At 59.6% G+C, this 21,876-nt stretch overlaps 3 protein-coding genes across 14 annotated transcripts in view; 1 reads left to right on the forward strand and 2 right to left on the reverse strand.

Annotated features, from left to right (window-relative positions):
• Nucleotides 1–120: 120 nt before the first annotated feature.
• On the reverse strand, nt 121–5,940 carry FEN1 (flap structure-specific endonuclease 1). 2 transcript variants are annotated; one of them, XM_060606910.3, is made up of 2 exons: nt 5,763–5,940; nt 121–2,036 (listed from the first exon to the last, which is right to left on the reverse strand). In XM_060606910.3, the coding sequence occupies exon 2, from the start codon at nt 2,013–2,015 to the stop codon at nt 873–875; it is 1,143 nt and encodes a 380-aa protein (XP_060462893.1). In that variant the 5' UTR covers nt 2,016–2,036; nt 5,763–5,940; the 3' UTR covers nt 121–872. The 2 variants fall into 2 exon arrangements, with proteins under 2 accessions (XP_060462893.1, XP_060462892.1); XM_060606909.2 differs by lacking the exon at nt 5,763–5,940 and adding an exon at nt 5,021–5,172.
• Nucleotides 5,386–8,568, forward strand: TMEM258 (transmembrane protein 258). Of its 2 annotated transcripts, none has more exons than XM_060606911.2 (4): nt 5,386–5,498; nt 7,023–7,132; nt 7,719–7,855; nt 8,464–8,568. In XM_060606911.2, exons 1-3 carry the CDS (start codon nt 5,496–5,498, stop codon nt 7,843–7,845), a joined length of 240 nt encoding a protein of 79 aa, XP_060462894.1. In that variant the 5' UTR covers nt 5,386–5,495; the 3' UTR covers nt 7,846–7,855; nt 8,464–8,568. The 2 variants fall into 2 exon arrangements, with proteins under 2 accessions (XP_060462894.1, XP_078289689.1); XM_078433563.2 differs by lacking the exon at nt 5,386–5,498 and adding an exon at nt 5,515–5,713.
• Nucleotides 8,569–9,159: 591 nt separating this feature from the next.
• MYRF (myelin regulatory factor) overlaps nt 9,160–21,876 on the reverse strand; it is a 33,876-nt gene continuing 21,159 nt past the window's right edge. For 3 of the 10 annotated variants that reach the window (XM_060606899.3, XM_060606906.3, XM_060606907.3), the window contains 19 exons: nt 21,699–21,775; nt 21,420–21,530; nt 20,922–21,012; nt 20,352–20,552; nt 19,930–20,041; nt 19,301–19,410; nt 18,439–18,599; nt 18,294–18,366; nt 17,942–18,030; nt 17,549–17,617; nt 17,022–17,102; nt 16,765–16,853; nt 16,453–16,644; nt 15,949–16,200; nt 14,309–14,411; nt 14,000–14,074; nt 13,543–13,648; nt 11,968–12,042; nt 9,160–11,766 (listed from right to left, as the gene is read on the reverse strand). In XM_060606899.3, the coding sequence (XP_060462882.1) occupies nt 11,686–11,766; nt 11,968–12,042; nt 13,543–13,648; nt 14,000–14,074; nt 14,309–14,411; nt 15,949–16,200; nt 16,453–16,644; nt 16,765–16,853; nt 17,022–17,102; nt 17,549–17,617; nt 17,942–18,030; nt 18,294–18,366; nt 18,439–18,599; nt 19,301–19,410; nt 19,930–20,041; nt 20,352–20,552; nt 20,922–21,012; nt 21,420–21,530; nt 21,699–21,775 (2,148 nt within the window). In that variant the 3' untranslated portion in view covers nt 9,160–11,685. The remainder of the gene's footprint in view (nt 11,767–11,967; nt 12,043–13,542; nt 13,649–13,999; nt 14,075–14,308; nt 14,412–15,948; nt 16,201–16,452; nt 16,645–16,764; nt 16,854–17,021; nt 17,103–17,548; nt 17,618–17,941; nt 18,031–18,293; nt 18,367–18,438; nt 18,600–19,300; nt 19,411–19,929; nt 20,042–20,351; nt 20,553–20,921; nt 21,013–21,419; nt 21,531–21,698; nt 21,776–21,876) is intronic. The other 7 variants (XM_060606900.3, XM_060606902.3, XM_060606908.3 and 4 more) reach the window with 7 other exon arrangements.

The following is a 21,876-nucleotide window of genomic DNA, read 5'->3' on the forward strand; positions in this document are numbered from 1 at the left end:
GCTCGAACCCACAAGATGCGAGATCATAACCTGAGCCGAAGTCGGATGCTCAACTGACAGCCACCCAGGCGCCCCTCAAGGTGTTTTCAAATGTTCTCAAAGAACACGACATTCTGGCTCCTTTTCTAATTTTATTGACTCTTTTTTCATACGTTTAAAACAAAACCAGCACGTGAAAATAGCATCTCATCCCCAAGTCTCAACTCCGTTGGCTGCCTCAGAGAAGCCATCAGAATTTGGCCCATCTTACGCCTCGAAATAAGATACGCCACCGTGAAGACTCAAGTTACATAGCAAGTTCAAGTTTCTGCGCACCCCAGGACACACAGCCAGCGGTCGGACCCTTGTGGCCAACTCCAGGGACTCCAGCTGTCCGCCTGTCTCATGTCTCAGGAGCTCTCCCCGTCTGAGAAGACTGGGTCTTCCTGATGGCTGTCCTACAGGGCCGGTCAAGGCTGAGCCAGAGAGAAATACAGCTGGGTTCCACCACCCCTTCCCATCAGTCACCAGTTGGGCCAGTCAGGAAATCATTTTTATACAGTCTTCCATCTCTACCATTTATCCCCCCCTCCTCCTCCAAGACCTGTTGCTATCCCTTTCATTTAACAATAGACTCGGTGTCCATTAAATTGCCTGAGACGAGTGTGGAGCCTGACCTACTTTCCTGAGCTAAAACAAGAAGAAAACAAGATACCTCTGTGGCCTTCCTGCCACCAGATCAAGTACAAAAGGGAAAGCACTACGGAGACGGGCAGAGCTAGAGAAGCAATGCGAGCCCCTCCCTGCCCCCACAGAGCTCTCTCTCGTGCTAGCGCTTGAGGGCACATCAAGGCAGGTGTTCTGGGGCCGGGGAGGCGAGAGGGGAAACTCCTTTATTTTCCCCGTTTGAACTTCCCTCCTGCCCCGGTCTTTGCCTTCTTCTTAGCGGACCCCTTGGGCTCTGGCTCCTTGCGCTTAGCTGAGGAGAGCGAGCCAGTCACCTTGAAGAAATCATCCAGGCGGCCCTGGGTGCTGCCCTGGCGGCTCTTGCTCAGCCGCCTGACCCCACTGCGGATCCGCTCCTCCGAGAACTGCTTTTCACCACACATGAACTTGACGAGCTCTTCCTCATTCGGCTCGCTCCACTTCAGCTCCACTGACTCTGGGTCAAGCACCTCGGGCTCCAGGAAGAGCTGCTGGGCCTCCTTGTGGAGCCAATTTTCTGGCACGGAGTACTTGCTGGGGTCGAGCCGACGCACGATCTCCTCGATGCTCTTGTGCTTCTGGATGAGGTCCACGGCCCGCTTGGGCCCAATGCCCCGGATGCTCTCACAGTAGTCACTGCCCAGCAGGATGCACAGGTCTACGAACTGCTCCTGGTTCAGGCCCAGCTCCTGCAGGACCCGGCTCAGGTGGAACTCCTGGATGGGCAGCTTCTTGGCCTCGCTGGCCGTCAGGTGCCGCATGAGCACAGGGCTGCCAAAGGTCAGGCAGTCCATGTCCTCCGTGGCCGCGGCATAGACTTTGCCCGCCTTCACGAGGGCGGCACAGCTGGCCTCGGCCTCGCCGGGCGCGTCCAGGTACGGGATGCCCATGAGGCTCAGCAGATGCTTGCACTCGTCGTTGTGCTGCTTGGTGACCTTCACCAGCCGCTTGGTAAACTTCTCCACCTCCTCCCCGGCCCCGGCGGCCTGAGCCTGCTGTAGCTGCTTCTCCGCCTCGGCCCGCCGCTCGCTGCGCTTGGCCAGCTCGCCGGACTTGAGCTGTGGCGGCTTGCCGTCGAAGACATACACGGGTTTGATGCCGTTCTCCATCATGCGGATGGTGCGGTAGAACATGCCCATCAGGTGGCTGGTGGTCTCCCCCTCCTCGTTCTGCAGCACATCCCCGCCCTGGCGGACGGCGATCAGGAACTGATAAATGCTCATGGAGGCATCGATGGCCACCTTGCGGCCGAAGTAGCTCTTGATGTCATTCTCCCGGATGGCACCGGGGGCCACGTCTGCAATCAGTTTGGCCAGGCCTTGAATGCCCATAGCAACACAGAGGAGGGACGGCTAGAACCAAAAACAAACAAAAAAGGAGTAAAGTAAGAACAGGAGGCATTTCAGGGAGGCAAAGGATCAGGGGTTAGAACTGGCGCCCTCTCACCGACTCCCATGCCTCCGACTGTACAAATTTTGCACAAGAAGAGGACACCACTTCGGGACCACAGAAGACGAAAAGATGGCACAGGACAAGGTCAGCATTCTCAAAAACCTCACAGTCGAGCAGGGGAGCCCACCCCATGACTACTAAGGCTTCCGGCGTTTCAGGAGGAAACCTGGGTGTTAGGAGGATGAAGGCACTTCTGACGTCCCGGGACTTAAGGTTTCGTGGATAAGGCAGCAACAGGGCTAGCACGCAAGGAGGGCTACCACTGACGCCTGCGTCAAGGTCCCTGCAAGGCCAGAGGAGAGTGCCTGGCCCAGCCCGAGGCGTCCGTGGATCATGAAGACAGGACCTGAAGGACAGGCAAAGACTGGCTACCAGAGGGTGACGAGATGAGGCAGGGACAGAGGCAGCCATGACACAAGGCTGAATGTGTACGGTGGTAAAATAAACACGAGTGTCCACCCTCCTCTGTACCTTTATGCCAGTCATTGACCATCCCCAACTCGTCCCTCTGGCTCCCCTCCTCTTAGCAGCTGTGATGGGTAGTTTCCTGTGTCAACAGTGGCTGGGCTGTAGTACCCAGGTATTTACTCAAACATTAATCCAGGCGCTGCTGGGAAGGTATCTCGTAACATCTGTATTCGGGTGACTTTATTTATTTAGTTAAAAAAAAAAAATTTTTTTTTTTTGGATGCTTATTTTATTTTTGAGACAGAGCGGGAGCGGGAGAGGGGCAGAGAGAGAGAGGGAGACACAGAATCCGAAGCGGGCTCCCGGCTCCGAGCTGTAAGCACAGAGCCCGATGCGGGGCTTGAACACACAAACCACGAGATCATGACCTGAGCCAAAGTCAGGCGCTTAACTGAGCCACCCAGGCACCCCAATATTCAGGTGGCTTTAAACAGAGATTATCCTGCAGAATACGGTGGGGGGGGGGGGGGGCGCGGGGGGCTGAGTCAACTGAAAGGCCTTGGGAGCAAAAACGGAGGTTTCCAGAGAAATTCTGCCTGAAGTCTGCAGGTTCAACCCCTGCATGAGTTTCTAGCCTGCGGGCCAGCCCTCTAATTTTCAAACTGGTCAACCTCCACTATCACCTGAGCCAATTCCTTCCAATAAATCTCTTTATATATGTCCGTACCCTAGATCCTACCGTTTCTCTGGAGGACCCTGACTGATAGAGCAGCCCTGAAGGAGGACTGGCAAAAAAACCCACAACATATCTGAAGGGAGGTTATGTGGCTTTCTCACATGCTGCTCTGAGTGTCCCTTCAGTATCCCCTCGGCCCTGCTACTGATTTCTATTTCTACAATGACGTTGCTAGGAGTTTTAAGTCTTTCCCTTTATATTTTCTCTCCACCACGAAGTCCAAGATGTGAACTCCATGGCTCCCATCTGACCCCAGGTCCTGATCTAGGAGCCTGGCAAGCTGTAGTCCCTCAGTCCGGTAATACACTCCTGTGTTTCAGGCCCCTTGACAAATAAAATAGTTCCCAGGGCAGTGTTTCCTGAACTTCGATCAGATCCAAACTCCGCTCCCCTCACAATTTTTTGCCACTTCCATCTAAAACCTGTATTGGGGGGCGCCTGGGTGGCTCAGTCGGTTAAGCGTCCGACTCCTGGATCCTGGCTCAGGTCATGATCTCATGGTTTTGTGAGTTCGAGCCCCACATCAGTCTCTGTGCTGACAGCGTGGAGCCTGCCTGGGTTCCTCTCTCTCTCTGCCCCTCCCCGACTCACGCTGTGTGTCTTTCTCTCTCTCAAAATAAATAAACATTTTTCAAAAGGGGCGCCTGGGTGGTGCAGTCGGTTAAGTGTCCGACTTCGGCTCAGGTCATGATCTCACAGTCCGTGAGTTCAAGCCCCGCGTCGGGCTCTGTGCTGACAGCTCAGAGCTTGGAGCCTGCTTCGGATTCTGTGTCTCCCTCTCTCTCTGCCCCTCCCCTGCTCAGGCTCTCTGTCTGTCTCAAAAATAAATAAAAACATTAAAAAAAAATTTTTTTTAATTAAAAAAAACCACACACTCAAAACCCGTGCTTGCATTCACTTAGTATTTTCTTTAAATGGACCCCATTGTCTTAAAAACCAAGTTGAAAACGAGAACTCATCTTAAGCAATAATGTCTGTGTCACAGTAGTTAAATTTTAATATTAAATGTATAACTATTAAAAAGGATTTAGGGGTGTCATTTAAAGTCGTTGCGTGCTCACTGGTGGTAGGTGTCCGCCACCCCAAGACATATACGAGACCTTTTAGCTGTTCCCACTTTTCAAAGGGTTCTTTCCAAAGCATAATAGACCCTGTCGCATGCCCCCTTCCGTGCTGAAATCCAAACACCTCAACCTGGCGGCAAGATCTTCCATGCGCAGCTTCCCAAACCTACCGTCACAGTCTGGGAGCCAACACAAAGTTTGGGATAAGGCCGGCCCTTTCTCACTGCTGCTCAGCCGCACCCTCCTCTAGCCCCTGCCATACACTGGGCGCTCGGGATCGTTCCCCCCACAGAAGCCGTTCAATCCTCGGGGTCCGGCCTCAGGCCGGCTGCTTTGCCAGAACGGGTACGGAGGGGACAGTGACTGCTGGCTTAGCCTCCCACGGCCCCCGACGCAGGGAGGTGGGAAAGGAGTCTCAACAAGTGAAGTTTACAAAATGTTTCTCAGCCAGGATCTCGGTCGAAATACACAACGGGCCCATGAAGTGGAGGCTGTTTCCCTCCTTCCACAAACGAAGCAAGAGGCTCGGGGCTTCGGCGACCGGCCCAAGTCGCACAGCGGGAAGGTGGCAGGCCGGCGCTCCAGCCTCCGCCCCGCGCGCGGTAGACGGTCCCCGACAGCACCCAGCGCCAGGCGGACCCCGCCGCCCTCGGAAGCGCTTCCCACGGGGTCTCACCTGGCCTTTGGAGCGCGAGGCCTCGACAGCTAGCGCTTGGTCCGGGGTCGCCCACGACGGTGCTCAGCCCCGCAAACCTGCTCAGCGCGGCCGCGGACGCCCTCCCGCTCAGCCGCCTTCCAAAGCCCGCGCTCCCGTCACGTGACCCGCCGCCGCGCACGGCCTCCTGGGAAGTGTAGTACAGGCCCGGACGCCCTCGGCCAGCTTCCCTTGTGGCAAACAGTCCCCCCATCGCCCACCCCCGTAGAGGAACGAACCCTCCCAACGGCTCTGTCCTACCCTTCTCCATCGCTCGCCCCAACTCCACATCGGGGCCCCACAGGCCCCAGCGCCCCCTACCTCCGAAACCACAGGACTACAAATCCCACAATGCCACGCGAGCGGGCGCACTTCCTTTTCCGGCTGCACAAGGCGCCTGCTCCTGCCGACGTGTTATTCCTGTGGCGGAGCGGTGGATTACCCTGTGCCTGGCAAGATGGTGAGAGGGTTGAGGGGCGTCCCGGACAGGGCTGTGATGATGACCCCCTCGGGGCCCGTCCCACACCCCGTTTCTCTCGCGGAGGTCTCAGACGCCTGAGACCCAGACAGCCGGCGGCTCCTATATCCGACTTGGGCCGAGGGGCGGGAAGGGAAGGAAGCCCCTTGCCACGGACTCTTAGTTAGGCTGAGGTTTTGATCCCGCGATTTTTAAGGGTGAGGCTTGTGCGGCGCATTTTTAACACCTCGAGCTTTTATCTGTTACCTGTGATTAAGCCGTTATCTCTATTTGATCTCTGTTTGGAAAGTCCTTCCTCCCGCAGAACTCGTACTCATCCTGCAAGGCCCAGGGCAGATGTCCCCTTCTTGGTGAAGCACTTCCAACTCTCTCAGGCACTTGGCCGCTCTCTGCTGGGAGCTCCCACAACCCGCGTACAAACCTCTTGCCACATGTCACGGACTTCTTTGTTATCTGCCACGCCTCCTAGTGACCACCATCTGACGTGCAGCTAGCTCTGGGGTGATGGCTATTCATCTTTGTATTCCCAGTGCCGAACACAGGGCCTGCGATCGGAGGCTCAATAAATGGCAGCGATTGTCTTTTATCATTTTGGGGGGTGTGGGCATAAATGTTTACTGAATTGAATTCCAGTGTCTCTTAGAACAACGGGGTCAATTTATTTCTCTAGAGTTGTTATGTTCTGGGTTTTAGGAGCGTTGGCTGGTGAGTGACAATGGAAGTTAACATTTGTACAGAACTTTACGTTTACAGCCCTCCTTCCCAAGCATTATCTCATAATTTTCCCTGTAACCTTGGGAGGGAAACAAACACCTATTGAGCAACTCCTTTGTGCCAGGAAGTGAGCTAGATGCTTTGACGTTCGTCACCCTTCTTCAGTCATACATCAACCCTGTGAGGGGTGTTACTGTAACTACTTTACAGAGACTCATTCAGTAGAGCCAGCTTATTAATGGATGTCTTTTGCTGTTAGATCCTGAGATTCCGTAATAGTGTAGTGGGAAGAATACAGAAGTAGAAGTTGAGATCTGGGTACTGGTCCAGGCTCTGAATTACAGCAGGGATTCTGAGCTTGGTGTCTATAGACATGGGTCCATAAATCTAAAATTATAGGCAGACTATTTCTTGCATGTGGTTTTTTTCCAGGCAGAGTCCATACCTTTAACCATTTTTTTTTTTTTTTTTAATTGTCTTCCCTGGCCTCAGAAGATGTTAGGGACCACTGATCTATAGCTAGTCGATCATCTTCAGTGTCAGCCTCTGACTCTCAGCTGCCCTTCTTGTCTCATAGTGAAAAGACAGAGTGTCACCTAAGTTTAAGATGGAATCGTCATTTCCAAATGGAGTCACTTGATGTTGGTTCTGAAGGATTTCCATATTTCCCAGGCTGAGACAGACCTTTAACAGTCATTGGAGGATGAGGCCCATTGGTGGATGACCTCACACTCCCCCTCACGCTGAAGTCCTGGGATTCTTTGATAGCTCTGATCTCCTGCCCTCCCCTAGGAGCTCGAGGCCATGAGCAGATACACCAGCCCAGTGAACCCAGCTGTCTTCCCCCATCTGACCGTGGTGCTGTTGGCCATTGGCATGTTCTTTACCGCCTGGTTCTTCGTGTATCCTTTTCACTGAGCAGCCAGTGGGCCAGAGTTAGTGGTGTGGGAAACTAAGGGAGAAACCATGCTGGGTACGTGCACCCTGCCAGTTTTGTTCTGGTGTGGGGCTAGGGGGAAGGTAAGGAGGTCGAAGGACAGCTGTTGATGTGCAGGGTCGGGCTGTGGCCTTACTTCCCAAGTTTAGGTGAGCTCAGTTTGCTCTTCAGATTTCCAGGACAGTGGACAGAAGGCCTGGCTGGACTGCAGGTTGGGGATAGGGGATCTGAAGTTGGCAGAGTGGTAAAGGAGGGGCGTGCTCAGGTGGCAGGAGATCCGAGGGCTAATGCCAATTCCCCAGTTCACTGGCTGTGTGGCCTGGGGCAGGTGACCTAACCCCTCTGGGCCTGATTTTCTTCACAGGTGGTTGAGGGCTGGTAGGAAGCAACAGAGTCCAGATCCTCTCTTGGGCCTCTCTTCCTGGCTGCGCTGAGCCCGGCAAGCCTCCTAGAAAGCCCTCACCCCGTACCTTTTTCCCAGAGCTGGCACTGGCCGGGCTTCCTGTCCTACGCAGCCCCATCCCTCTGCTTCTCCTTAATCACCCTGCCAGCTACGAGGTGACCTCCACCAAGTACACTCGGGATATCTACAAAGAGCTCCTCATCTCCTTGGTGGCCTCGCTTTTCATGGGCTTTGGAGTTCTCTTCCTGCTGCTCTGGGTCGGCATCTACGTGTGAGCTCCCAAGGGTAAGTGCGACAGGGCGGGCATTAGAGAGGCTTCCCACATCCACGTCAGTGCGGTCCTCAGGCCTGTGCAACGCTTTGGTTCATGGAGACAGACTCGGCAGAGTGGATAGGGACACCGGACGCCGGGACGCATGTGCCTCTTTCCCTGTCCCTAACAGGGATCTCTGACCTACGTTGTCATGCTGGGCTCCGCACACTGCCCAAGGCCTTGATCTGGCTTCGGGGTGTACTTCATAGGGCTGTGGGAGCAGGCTTCCCACGTGATGACATTTGGGTTCTTACACATCACACGCCATTGACTTGGCTGCTCGGGAACGGGCCAGAAGGGGGGTCAGAACCTGGGGCTCCCAGTTTGCTGCAGGGAGTGCCACTGTGGTAAGTTTGAATGTTTTCAGCCATTAAAAGAAACCTTGACTAAAGTGACGAAGCAAACCCAGAGACCCTGGCTGCAGATAATCCACTAAACAGGTCCCTGAGAGTCAGCTTTGGTGGCTCCGATTCAGAGTCGTGTGCCCGTCAGCCGTTGCCCCAGGGGCACAGGCGTCAGTGAGAAAAGGAGGCGGAAGGAAGGGTCGTTGGTCTCATTTGATACCCCTCTCCTCTTTCAGGTTCCAGCCCGGCGGCTTCACCGAACCCCTGCTTTTGTAAATTAATTTTTTTACCGTTGCCACAAGCGTCCCCCACCTGCTCACAATAAAGGCAGATGTGTGACCGTCCCGTCTGACCGCCCATTGCGCAGCGGTGGGGTGGTGCTGGGACTACCTGACTTCCCTGGTCCCACCCCTTCCCATTTCTCTCCTGCCTTTCAGATGCTCCCTGCTGCCGGGAAGCCCTGCTTTCTGCTGTGAGGGGCGAGGAGGGTGAGGGAGGGGAGGCTGTCCTTGTAACGTAAGGCTTCGTGGACAGGGAGGGACCGGCTCTCTCCTCTGTTGTTTTTACAGCAGACTTCTCTGGGAACCCACACCAGTCACGTCTGCCCCGGACCCGTCCCATCCTCTGAATATACTCTCCCTTCTGTGGGTTGGGGACCTTCACAAGGCTCAGCTTGTCCCCAAAGGGGAGGTTTTCCTTGGGGAAGGGGGCCACTTTAACCCAGGTAGGGCAGCCGTGGGTCTGGGGGGGGAGTGGCTAGGGAAGGCGGCCGTGGAGTCCTGTTCCCAAGCGTGGCGTGAAGTTGAGAAGGATGTTGGGGTGCAACGCATCCACGTGGCTCAGGAACCTCAAGAGATTCCAGTCGGTCTTTGCCCCCCAGGCGACTCCCGTCTCCTAGCGGAACAGTCTCAAGAAGAGATGGGGAAGCAAGGTCAGATACAAAGCCATATTTATACATTTATTTATATACGTATATTTACTTCAGAAGAAAAGGACGGGGACAGGAAGCAAGCAGGCCCAGGGCTGCCTCCCTCTGCCCACTCCAGAGTCAGAGTTGGTACATGATAAATATGAGTCAGCACTCAGGGACAGGAACTGGGAGTTAACTGGGAGGGAGGGGCGCTCTATGCACACGCGGGCTTTTATGGGGGCGGGTATAACGTGGGCAGAGGGACTTGTGCGTTGAGAGGCCCTATGTACAGCTTGAAGCTCCGGGGAGATTAGCCCCGCGGCTATGGGAATAAATGCCGGAGGGGAGGGGAGGGGAGGGGTGGCTGCTGGACCCCATGTAGGGAATGGAACCAAGACACCCACTTACCAGTGCCAGCCGGGCAGCTGTCAGCCTCCAGCAGGTGACCCGCTCCCCTTCCCTGAAGCCCATCTACCTTACTAGGCTTAAGGCGACTTTGGTCCAAGGTTGACCCCCTCTCAAGCAGCTTGGAGCCCCAGCTTGGCCCCAATCCTCGCACTGAGGACCCCTCCTCAGGCATGGAAACAGCCAGCTGCTAACCAGATTGGGGCAATGCTGTGTCCAGAAGGGCTCCAGGGGGCAGTGGAGGGTCACTTTCCAGTTCAGGACTGAGGGGCCACAGTCCAAGGCCAGGCACCCTCACTGAGGAAGCCCCAGAATCCTATTACAAAGGGTGGGGCTCAGCAGTTTTTAAGGCATTTCGGGAGGGTTTCCCCCACTCTGGGGGAGGGAGAACAGAGTAGTCCTAAGGAAGGCCTGGCCCCCTGCGTGGTGTGGGGAACCGTGGGATTCCTATGTCAGAATGAAGGAGTGGAGCCACGCTGGGGAAGGGGCTGGGAGGCGAGGTATCCCTGCCATCCCTCAACTCCCCTAAGGGTAAGTGCTTTGCGACCCATGCCAGGAGGGGGCCCACAGTTCCCAGGCTTCAAGACCCAGCTCCCCATAGGAAGGCCTCCCGTTCAAAGTCGAGAATGAGACTTCAGAGAGGGATAAGGCCTGGTTCCCAAAGAGGTGGCAGGATACCACAGGGCAGGGACCGCAATTCCTGGTCCCCTTCCCGGGCCCAAGCGGATGTGGCTCAGTGATTTCCACATTCTTCTGTGAGCCTGGATGTGGCCTCAGTGCTCCAGGCACCCACTAAGAAACATTGGCACTTGAGATAAGACTTCTTCCTAACACAAGCCCACTGCTCCGTCTCTGGGAGGAGTGAGTGGAGACGGGGCCTGCTGCCGAGCCTGGGTCGCTCCAGCTCAGCTCCCCGAACCCAACATGGGAGCCCTTGATCTGGGGAGACCAGGTGACCAGGAGACAAGAGTGAAGGGGGAAGCCAGAGTCTTGGTGGTTGGGAGTGAGCTGGATGTCTCAAGCCTCCCTGGGATGGATCAGAGCCAGGCTCCTGTCTCTGCAAGTGTCCCCCTGCCCCCCCCCCCCGCCCCCCCCAGGGCTCTGCACTTCTCTGGGCTTTACCATCTCCAACCTCCACTCCTGCTCTGGCTTAAGTGCATTTTAGTAATTATTTCGTTAATAACAGCAACAACTCTGCATCCACACACCAGCCAAGACCAGCCTGCTGCCTGGCATGGATTCCTGCTCCCCTGCTCAGAGAGAATGATGGGTCCCGGATACTGCTGCAAAGCTCTGGAAACTCCCAGGAACCCAGGCCGTGGGGCCCCGACACTGTCTTGGGTGGGGCGGGGGGGGGCTCACAGGGAACTTCAGGATACTCCAGGTTCAAGGGTCCGGGGCTTACCTCGCCCACCGCCCCACCTCCCTCACTGGTTCAGCTGGGCACGAAATGTACATAAGGCACATGGTCAGTCTTTCCAACCCATCCAGGGCTGGCTCCCGCTGCCCTGGGAGCTCTTGGGAGCCCGTGTTCCCAGGGAGAAGAGACCTCCTGGGCCACACTTAAAGCTTAAAAGTCCCAAGTCCAGCGTAACAGTCAAACCCCAAAAAGTCTACCACCTCGCCGCCCCCGCAGGGAGCAGCTGTGAGGGTGATGGCTGCATACTCTCCACCGACTCATGGATCCAGCCGAGTCTTTTAGGGCTCCGTCCAAGTCCCCAGCTGATAGCAAAGTCAGCAGGGCCCCTCTCCAAAAGAGGGGGGGCTCCCAGCCTCAAAAGGGGAGGGTGGGAGGTAGGCTCTGGACAGTCACAGGCTTACCCTTGCCTCCAGGGTACCTGAGGCCGGCCCTCCAACCACCGTAACTGGACAGATAGGAACTGGTCCCGGCCTGGCCCCAGGAGGTCCCTCTGGCTCCCTCCAAGACGTGGGAGGGGCGACCGGCAGGGACGGCAACTCCAGTGTGAGGACTTCCAGTTTCACCAGTCGTGGGGAGGGCCAGGCCCGGTTCAGTCTCTCCAAGGGGGTGCCAGTGAGCAGAGAGCTGGCGGGCAGCGGCTCCAGTGTAACACCACCGCGTCCAGTGTGGAAGGGGCGCCCGGGGACCCGGGCCGTGGTGTGGTGCTGCCTTGGGGAGGGCAGCTCAGTCACACAGGCGGTAGAAGTGGAAATAGTAGTCTGTGGCCGGCAGGACCGGGGCCTCCACGCTGCAGTTGGCCTGACCCTGGGTGGGAGGGGAGCGGGCACAGGTGAGGTGGCTCTGGGGGTGCAGGGCAGGAAGCACCCCGCCCCCGGCGCCGACATCACCTGCCCCTGTGCCCCACGTCCTGCCATGCGCTCCGTGAACCCCCGCCTCCCTTCCCCGAGCCCCACGCGGAGCTACAGGCGCCTGGACCTCTGGGGGCAGGTGGGTGCCTGGGCTCACCAGCAGTGCCACCCGGAAGTGGTAGGTGAATTCTCGGAAAGACAGGATGGTCACTGGCCACTGGTGGGACGTGCCCTGGAGAGAGGGGAGAGAGAAGGGTGAACACAGCCCCCTGCCCCTATCCCAACCAGCAGCCCTCACCGGGGCTCCAGGGCAAGTCTCCCAAAGGGTAAAATGAGCGCTGAGAAGAGAGAAGGGAGGGAGCACGCTCTGCTTGGGGGAGTGATGGCAGCCCCCCTCTACGCACACTCTGTGCCAGGTGCCCACAGCCGCCGTCCCCCGGTCCCTGCCTCCCCTCACCCATTACGCTCCAGGCACAAAGTATTTCATTAACCCCAACCTCACTACAACCCAGTAAGGTGATGCTGCTGGTAGATGAGGAAGCTGAGTTCCAGCCTAAAATCACAGGGCACCGGGTGGCAGGGCTGGGGTTGACACACGGGTCTGGTCTGCTCTCCTTCGCCCGGGAGCGTGAGGCCCGGCTTCAGACCGCTTGCCCATCTCCCCCCGCTGAGGCTTTGGCTTGGCCTCCAGGGATGTGGATTCTGGCCTGAGCTCCACATCTGAAGACGAGGGGCTGGCTGGGCTCTCCCTCTACTTCCGGGCACGTTCTCCTCTGCGCCTGTTTCGAGGCTCCCACCCACCCCTCCACTCGTTACTTTCTGCACATCTTTTCTCCTCAGCTAGAGGGTGCATTCTTCCCAGGCAAGGCCTGGGTCCACCCCGCCTGCCTCCCCCCTGCTGAGCCCAGGACAGGGCCTGGGCTAGAGGGGCCCCGACACATACTTGTTGAATAACCACGAATTGGTGAGAAGAAGTCCCCTTAACCCGTGCTGAGAGTCACAACTTTGGGTTACGTGGGGATCACATGGCCAGTGAGGAGCTGAACAAGGAAAGGGTCTCAGCCATTTGGTTCTCCGAGCAGGAGGTAGGCCTCTACGACATCGCCGAGGGATCTTCCAAAATGGTGGCTTGAACCATGCCGCTGCCCAGTGTGAACTCACCGGGCCCAGTGTGAGCCGCTGCCCGTGCTCCTTCCCGTTTCCCGCCCCCTAGCCCTTGCCACGTGTCCGGCTCTGCCAGAAGGCCACCCAGTCCCTGGCCTCCAGACCTCAGCATGTGCTGTCCTACTCCTGGGACACTGTCCTCTCTTCTTTCTCCAGCTGACCCCAAATCATCCTTCAGTTCTCGTCTTAAACGTGACTTTTTCGGGGTGGCTGTTCTGACCCCGAGCACAGACAAGGCTGGCTCTCCCTGCCAAGGACCCCTAGAATACCCTCCCCACCCGCACCGTTGCGTTCCATCCCAGGTTAGGCCTGGTGGGACTTTTGTCTTCCCAGGGGCTCAGTCAGGGCAGGGCCGGGGATGGGACAGAGCAAGGGCAGGGCCACGAGGCGCTCGGCTGTGACCAGTGCACCCGTGCCCCCTCCCCAGGGCCCAGAGGCCTGAAGCGTCCCTTGTGGAGGTGCCTTCGCTCTGGCCCCCGGCTCCTTCACCTGTTTGGGGGCGCGGCTGTGCCCGGGGAGAGGAAGCTCTGGGGTGTGGCTGGCCCACGGCTTCCCAGTCGCCCCCTACCTGGGTGTCCTGGTAGGTGTGCAGGCTCTGTGGAAAGTCCCTCTCCTCACACGGCTGCTCCTTTGACATCAGGCTGCACAGCACCACAGACACGGGAGACGAAGAGCTGGGGGAAGGCCCAGTTAGCAGGGAGGTGGGGCTCCTGGGGGCCCCCTCCCAACCAGCCCTCCCCTCCACCCCCCCCCCGCCCCGCTGAAACAAGCCGCGAGTCCGCAGGCAGCCTGACAACGATGCCCACGGGTCAAGGCCCGAGACGGCCGCAAACCCTTTGCCGTCTACCGTCGCACGTGGCGCTCCCACCCCGGTGCAACCACGGTGTGGTTTACAGACGAGAAGCTGGAGCCCAGAGACTGCCAGGGTCACACAGCCAGTCAAGCGCAGAGCGAGCAATAAAGTTGGCGTCGCTCCTCAGACCCCTTCCCCAGGTTGCCGGGGACCCCCACGTCCCTCCACTCACTTCATCTGCAGAGTCAGGCTGAGGTGCAGCGGGGTGCCGCTGCTGACAGGGATGTGGTAGGTGAAGTTTCCAGGCCTGAGAGGGCAAACATGGCTGCTGCTTAGTCCGAGGCTACCCTCCTGAGGCCCCCTGCCTGGACTCCCCGCCCCCCCCACCCCCACCCCGTCTGTCCTGGAGCTCAGGGAAAGCGACTGTGCCACCTCGGGGGTGGGGGAAGGGGGATGACATCTGAGCATCTGTACTGCCTGGGCTCACGTCACCTGAGGGAGTCTGTCCTTGGGGTGAGGGGAGGGGGGCAGCCAGGCCCACCTGCAGGCATCCTCTGGAGCGCAGTACTGGGAAGTGATGGGCATTGAGTTCTCCAGCACCTGGATGGAGGTCAGGGAGGGCACTGGGTCTGCAAGGAGAGAGGCTGTTGGGGCAGGGAGGAGGGTGACAGGGGCGAGAAGCCACCAAGCCCTTCCTCGCCAGACTCGCGTTCAGTCACACGCACCTTAGTATAAATAAGTTTCAGGTCATTCTTTCCAGACCCCCCACAATGGCCAGGGTCACACCACCCTCCGCCCCAGCAGCACTACGAAGAGCCAGTTCCCGGGAGCCTGAGGCCCGCCTCCTTGACAAGAACCTGCACACCAGGGGCAGGGATGGGTGCCGGGGGGTACACAGGAGCCCGCCCACAGTGCTCTGCTCCTGACCGCACACGCTTTTCAACACTCAGTTCAGAGGCATCAGGTCGGTACCTTGAAATCAGCCATGGTGGGAGTATTCGCCACAAATCGGGGCTTTTTTTTTTTTTTTTTTTTCCCTCCAGAGCCAACTGTGAGACACCTGCCAGCACCAGACTCCTGGGGGCCTGTGGCCCTCTGTGAAAGAACCCGCCACGACCGGCTGGCTGGCTGGGTGAGGGCGGGACTGAAGTGTGACACGGAGGGCGGGTGAGGTCATCTCAGCTCACCTACAGGCTAGCTGCTGCCCGCCTGACCATCCCACCGAGGGAGGGGAGGCTGGGGCCACCGAACATGTGCTCAGCTCCATGAGGCACAGCCAGGCACCCAGGGGCCCCAGGAGGCCCGTGGGCCCACGGACACCACACACAGACAAGATGGAAGAGACCCTCGCATTTCTCTTCTGGGCAAACTCCTGCGGTCCTTCAGAGACTCGGCTCCAATGTCACCTCCTCCGGGGAGGCCTTCCTGATCACCTCTCCACCCCTGCCTGGATTACGTGCCCTCCCCAGTCACCAAGCTGCCTGCAAAGTCCCCTCAGAGCTGCGGCCCACCCCTACGCCACCGTGTTCTCACGTCTCTGAGCCACCGGGGCCGGGCACGTGTGTCCTCAGCACCCCCAGCCCCCCACCTCCCTGTACAATTGAACTTCAGTCTCGGCAAGTCAGTTTCTAAGCTTTTTTTTTCCTCTAAGCCACAAAACCCATCAAGTGAAAGCCAATGAGAAGGCCCAATACCTAGAGCAGAGCCGCCTGGGAAGCCTGGAAGGCCCCTGGCCTCCTCTGCAGCCCCCAGGGTGGCCGGCAGGGTGCGTCGGAGGAGTCAGTGGCAGACAGAAAACCTCTGCGGCCAAGGGTTCTCCGGCTTGGTGACAACCAAAGCCTTGAGATTTGGAAAGCTGGGGGGGTGCGGGGGGAGACCCTACACAGCACCCTCCTTGCCCTGGCATGGGGGTGAAGGATCCAGGCCCCGGTGTCGGGGAGATGGAATCCTAGCTCTGCCGCCGACAGGCTGAACACCCTGTCTCCGTTTCCCCATCTGAACTACGGGGATGATCCCCTCCTTGCAGGAATATGTAAGGATTAAATGAGGCGAGCTACATAAGGCTCCTGGCCTCATTCCTGCTACTTAGTAATGCCCAGCAAGCGTCTGTAGGCTGGCCGTCCCGCGCCAGGCGTTCAGGTGGCTGAGCTGAGAAGATGGGGGGCAAGGTAGGGCAAGTACCTGGCTGGCCCTGGGCCCGAGTGGGCCGAGCAGGGCTCAGGCCGGGCTGGGGAAGCCCTCTGCGGGCCCGGCCGTGGAGACCAAGGCTGGGACTATTCTTGGCTTTGCCCTGCCCTCCAGGGAAGGGGACTTCGGGGCTGGCCAGAGGCTCTGAGCTCTTTGGATGCTTGGAGTGGCCAATACCATTGGCCGACAGGCCCCAGGACTTGGCTCTGATGTTGGTGACTGGTAGGAGGGCCATCTGGCCGGGGCCTGTGGACAGAACCAGAGGTAAGCTGAGAAGAAGGCACAGGCAGCAACTGGCTACCTCCTGTCCAGCTTTCTCTAGGACTTCACCAGACTGTGGGTGACCCCCATCTGTCTCTTGGTTCCCTCAGGGAGACCCACCAGTCTTCCTCCGGAGCCTCATTCTGGGCTCCCGGACACCCTCCCTCCAATGAGTCTTTGGGGTCTTTCTCTGGACTCCCATAACACCCCCTCAACCTGAACCCAAGACAGCCATACCTGAGCGGTTGGTGGAGGGGCTGGGACTGGGGCTGAGGCCACGGCCAGGGTTAAAGCTGGAGCCAAGACTAGGGGCAGGGGTAGGGCTGGGGGTGGAGGAAGAACAGCAGATGACTGGACAAGGGCGGCTGGAGCACAGGTCCAAAGTGGGGATGACAGGACCTGGGGCTGAGCTGCTCAGGCCGGTGGTAACTGCGGAAGCCAGGGGCCGTATGAGCGAGCAGCAGGCAGCTGAGCCCCGCGCCCCCGCCGCCCCAGAACGCGGCCACCTCTCCCCCATCCCAACCCTCCGGACCCCCCACAGGCACGCACCCAGCAGCAAAGAGGGCCGTGTGCCTGGCAGCCCGGTGGTCACAGGGGACTGTCGGAGCTGAGTGGTCCCAAAGCTCTGGCTGGACCTGCTGGGGAAGGGAGGGCTGAGCTCAGAGGACAGCCTCAACAGGGAGGCCTGGGGGTTCCGGCGGAGCAGGAGGGACAGGAGGAGGTGGACAGGGATGGTGGAAAGGAGGCAGGGAGAAGGGTGGCAGGAGCCAGAGGCAGGAGGGCAGGGGCTCGGTCCAGACACGTACCATGGGCACCTGGCCTCACTCCCCCCAGGGTGCTGGGGCCGGAGCAGGGCCAGAAGACAGGAAGTGGACACAGCAAAAGAGCTAACGGGCAGCAGAGAGGAACAGGAGGGGGGGATAGGTGCAGGGGAGGAGAGAGAAAAGAAACAGTCAGAGATAGCCCAGGAGCTGAGGTGACAGTGGGCAAACAGAGCCCAAGATCCCACGGTGGCCCTCTTTCCCCCGCCCCTCCCCCCATGCCCATTCCAACCTGGGCCCCTCGATGCCCTCTGACTCTCAGAGGCCCAGCTACCTAAAGGAGCACTGAACGGGCCCACGAGACACACTGGCTTCGGTAGGGACCGGGAAATGTCTGCCCCTCCTCCAGGGAGACCTTCCCAGCCACCCCTGCAAGCCTCCGGCAGGCCGAGAGCTGAAGCGCTATCCCCTTTGGAGGAGACAGCCTCCACGGCTCCTCTGACCCTGGGCTGCCCACCAAAGCCCCACCTGTCCTGGCGGCTTGGCCAGCAGCCAGGCCTCCGGGGACATACCCATCGGTTTCCACCAGGTCCTCCTCGGTGCGCAGGCTCAGCACATACAGTGTAGACATGGACACCACGCTGGGAGCCACAGAAAAAGGGCCACTGTTAGAGCTGGAGCTACTGTCCCGGCCCCTCTCTCTAGGGCAGGGTCTGTGGCCCTTGGCTCCGGGGGTTGGGCTCGCGAGTGACAGTGAACGGTGCCTGCGAGTGGGTCTCCCCAGCCCCAGGGGCACGAGACCGAATGAGGCAGCCCACTTCCTTCCCTGAGACGCCCCTCTGTCCCTCCATCCCTCCGTGAGGTCTCCTCTCCCGGCCACATCTTCCCCTTCCCCCCGGGCCCGGGCCCAAGGGACAGCTCAACTTCCCCAGCCAGCCACCCCGGGAGCCCGGGGGACAAGTCACCTGAAGGCCATGACCACCACCAGGGCAATGATGGTTCCCTGCAGGAAGCGTTGGCTGATGCAGGCCTGGTCTGGGACCACAGATGACGACTGAGGACCGAGCGTGAAAGGGGAAGAAGCAGAAGAGGCCCAGACTGAGGGAGCCCATGGTCTCACTCAGTGTGGGCTCCGCCGGACGTGGGGGTGCTAAGGTCTGCTCGTTCCTACGGGGGAGGGGGGGGGCAGCGGGAGACGAAGGAGAAACGGGGCCAGAGGGCTAGAGAGCTGGGAAGCGAGGGGAAGGGCTTGCAGTCCGAGAGCCTGGAGGAGGAGGGCCCCGGTCCCACCCGCCTCCCATCCGCGCCCATCCTCACCTTGCTGGCCACCTTGGGGGGCCTCTTCTTGTGGGGGACGCTGCCCGCCCGGCTGAACTGGCTCCCTGCATGGCTGCAGCAAGAGGGCCAGGGTCAGAGGTGCCTCTGGGAAAGGGGTCTGGCCCCCGCCTGGCCCCGCCCCCACCTGAAGGCACCCGAGCTGCCAGTGGACTTGAGGCTGTCCAGCCGCCGCAGTTTGGCCAGCTTGTGGCTCCAGCGCTCCAGCTCGTCGATGCGCGTCTCCAGGTTGTCCGTCAGCTTGCACAGCTCCTTCACGGCACCCACGTTCTCCATGAAGATGCGCTCCTGCCGCGGGCGGCCGGCACGGTCAGCCCCTGGGAACCCTGGGCTACCGGGAGCGGGACCCACGGCCGCCTGGAAGTCCTCAAAGCCTCCCTGCCCAGGTCGGCCTCGGCAGCCCCCAACTCCCCGCGCCTGCCTCCAAACAGCACCCCCGCCTCTGCACCTTTGCGCCGCCATCCGGCCAGCCCCTCCCACCCCTCCCCGCCGTCTGAACCCCGTCTCTCAGAGGCTCCCACCCTCTGATGAACGTGGTATCTCAGGCTTCAGCTCCTTATTGCTCAGCCAAGGCCAAGACATAGTACTACACGCTCCTTGATGCCCGGCCTCACGCCAGGTAGTTACAAACATCACCCTCACGCTCCGCTGTGTGTTTCAGCTTCTCAATAACCACCTGGGAAGGTCTTGGCAGTGGACTCTCTCTAGCCTCCTTTCAAAGGGGAGGAAAATGATCCCCAGGGAGCTTCCTCTTGCTGTGGATCGCACAACCATCGTGTCGCCAAGTCCCCAGCTGGCCCTTGAACGCTCACCCCCTTTCCCCAGGGGCGGGGGGGGGGGTGGGCAGGAGGCTCCGGAGGCAGCATGAGAGAAGACTGGGCTGCCTGCCCCCTCTGCACTTCAGTGCCCCCAGTCTCTAAGTGGGAGATAACGCCCCAGCTGGTCCACCCACGGCCCTTGGGCTCTCTCCATCCCCCCACCCTGCAGACCTTGTTCACCACCAAGAAGTTCTCTATGGTTTTCCCATTGGCAAAGACCACGTCTCCAGTGTCCTTCACGGCCTCAGGCAGGATCTCCTTCACCTCCTGGGCGATGACACCTGGAGAGTGGGGGAGGGTGGGTACAGAACACCCACAGCGCCAATTATAACGCAAGGAGGGCCCCCAAGTTTGAAGAGGGCAAAATTCTGAGGGCTAGAGATTTGGGATCCAAGGAGCACTGGAGCAGGGGCCTCCCACGGACCGGTGTTCCGAAGGCTGCCGCTCCCTGGCTCCGGTTGTGGGGTTCCCTGGCCTGGGGGAAGGGTGGATTCCTGGGTGTAAGGCTCCCAGGGAAAGTGGGCCTGGATAGAGGCAGGATTCACCTAAGGAGCAGAGGATGCCGGGACCACCGTTCCTGGACTTCTAGTGTCCCGGGCACCCAGGGCTGAGGGGTGGGACTTCTAGAGGGCAGGATTCCTAGGCAGGGGTTCCAGGAGTCAAGGAGAGGGGTTCCTGGGAGTGGGGTTTCTAGCGGGCTGGGACAGAGTTGCCAGAGGACAGACACAGGGGGTGGGGTTACTGCGGGCGAGGCTGCTGGTTCTGGGACCCCAGCTCCCGTCGACGTAGCAGGTCCCTACCCGTCTCTGGTGCCGTGGCCTCGATGCCTGCGGTGGCTGCAAACTCAGGCTTGTATCTGTAGTGCACCAGCCGCATGCGTGAGATCCTCTTCAGCTGCTCCGTGGTGTCCACCTGCACGGGAACCGGGGCCGAGACTGAACCCCTCCCCTCCTGGGCCCGTCCGAAGTAGGCCCCGGAGCTCAAGACGGTGGAGACCCAGGGTCTGCAGTGCAGAGGGGAGACCTTGCACCAGGGTCGAGCTCCAGAAATCTAGAGCCGGCCTCCCCCATCTCCTTCCCCTGCAGCCCCGCCCTTCCATCTGGCCCCGCCCCCCCCACGAGCCCCGCCCCTCGCGGCCCAGCCCTGCCCCCGGCCCCTCCCGCGGGAAACTCAGCTCTCCCCGCCGCACAGCCCCGCCCCTCGCCCACAGCCCCGCCCCCACCTCCTGCACGTGCTCCTTGGCCCGCAGGTCGGAGGGGTGCATGAGCGAGCCCATGACCTTGACATTGCCGTGCACGACCAACGCCTCGTCGGGTCGGTCCGTGTTGATGCCCACGCGGCCATGGTGGAAGACAGTGTCGGGCACCTGCGCCCGCTGCCACAGCACGTCGCTGTCACTCTCAAACTGGCCTGGGTTGGAGGCCTAGCACAAGTTGGGGTTGGATCAGTCCTAGGGGACGGGGCACCTGCAGTGCCCTGGGAAACCCTGCCGCCACTCCTCCCGCTCCAGGCAAGGGTTCTCACTCCACCATGCCCAACTTCAACCGACCCTCTCACTGTGGCACTTTTCAGTCGCTTGTGGGATCTCAGAAGGCTACCTAGGTCTTGTGTTCCTCCACGCTTGTGGCTCAGAGGGTGGGAACTCGCCCAAAGTCACACCACTAGCACCGAGTGGGATCAGCATTCTAGCTCCTGACCACCCCCCGCCCCCAGTACCCCATATTCCTCCTGGGTGCTGTTTCTCCCAGCTCTGGGGAGGACTCTCAACCCCTTGGCTGGAGATGGCCCTCACCCTCACGATGATGCGCTCTGAGATCTGGGCAGCCAGCGTGTAGTTCTGGTTCTGTGCATGGGCCTGGAGCGCCACCACCAGCATGAAGTACCTGGGGCGCACAGGGGTTTAGAGGCACCCAGGGTCCTGCCCCACCTGCCCCTGAGCCCCAGCCACCCTTCCCAAGTCTGATGTTCAGTGCTGAGGCTCCTACCACCCCTAGCAGCCGGAGGAGGGGCGGGGGCATTCACAGCTCATCCCACAGAAGAGGAACCTGAGTCTCCACCAGGGGGCAGACATTCCCCAGGACCCACAGCTAGGAAACCTTTGAGCTGTTTCATCCAGAAGCCACGCTTCTGGTCTGTCTCATCCTTAAATCAGTTAGCCTGAGGTACGAGTCTCAGGTCTCTCGTCTGTAAAATGGGTCAGTCTGTGGGACACTGACTACAGGGTGGTGTCCTGCTGCCCTTCCTCCTCGGAAATGGAGGGCCTGCCAAGGCAGAGGTCAAGCCCGCTCACCTCTGGTCAGGGTTAGGTTTGCCCTTCTTGCGCATGTTGTTGGCGGTGGTCTCGCTGAAGTGCAAGCGCCCCACAGTCACCTTCGTGACCTGCTCAGGAGGCAGATTGACCCTGCAGAGGCGGGGGGTTGGTATTCAGTGGGCAGGGAGGGGGACCCAGTCAAGAATGTGTAGGAGGCAGACACTGGGGGTGCCAGCCGGGCCCCCTCAGCTCCCAGCCCAGCTCCAGGGTCAGCCCTCCCAGGTCCTCCCCCCTCCCCCCACAGGGCCAGACACTCACGTGACAGGGTTAAAGGGCCGCTTGCTTCGGTCGGACTGTGACTGCTCAATGTTGATGGACTGGTTCAGGGCCTCCAGCTGGGGGAGAAAGCAGGGCCCCCGAGGCAGATCAGGGCGAGGGGACCCCCTGGTTCTGCTGCCTGGTTCTGCTTCCCTTTACCCACTCGGCCCAGGCCTGG

Source organism: Panthera onca, chromosome D1, assembly GCF_046562875.1.
Source record: "Panthera onca isolate mPanOnc1 chromosome D1, mPanOnc1 haplotype 2, whole genome shotgun sequence".
Taxonomy (NCBI): Eukaryota; Metazoa; Chordata; class Mammalia; order Carnivora; family Felidae; genus Panthera; species Panthera onca.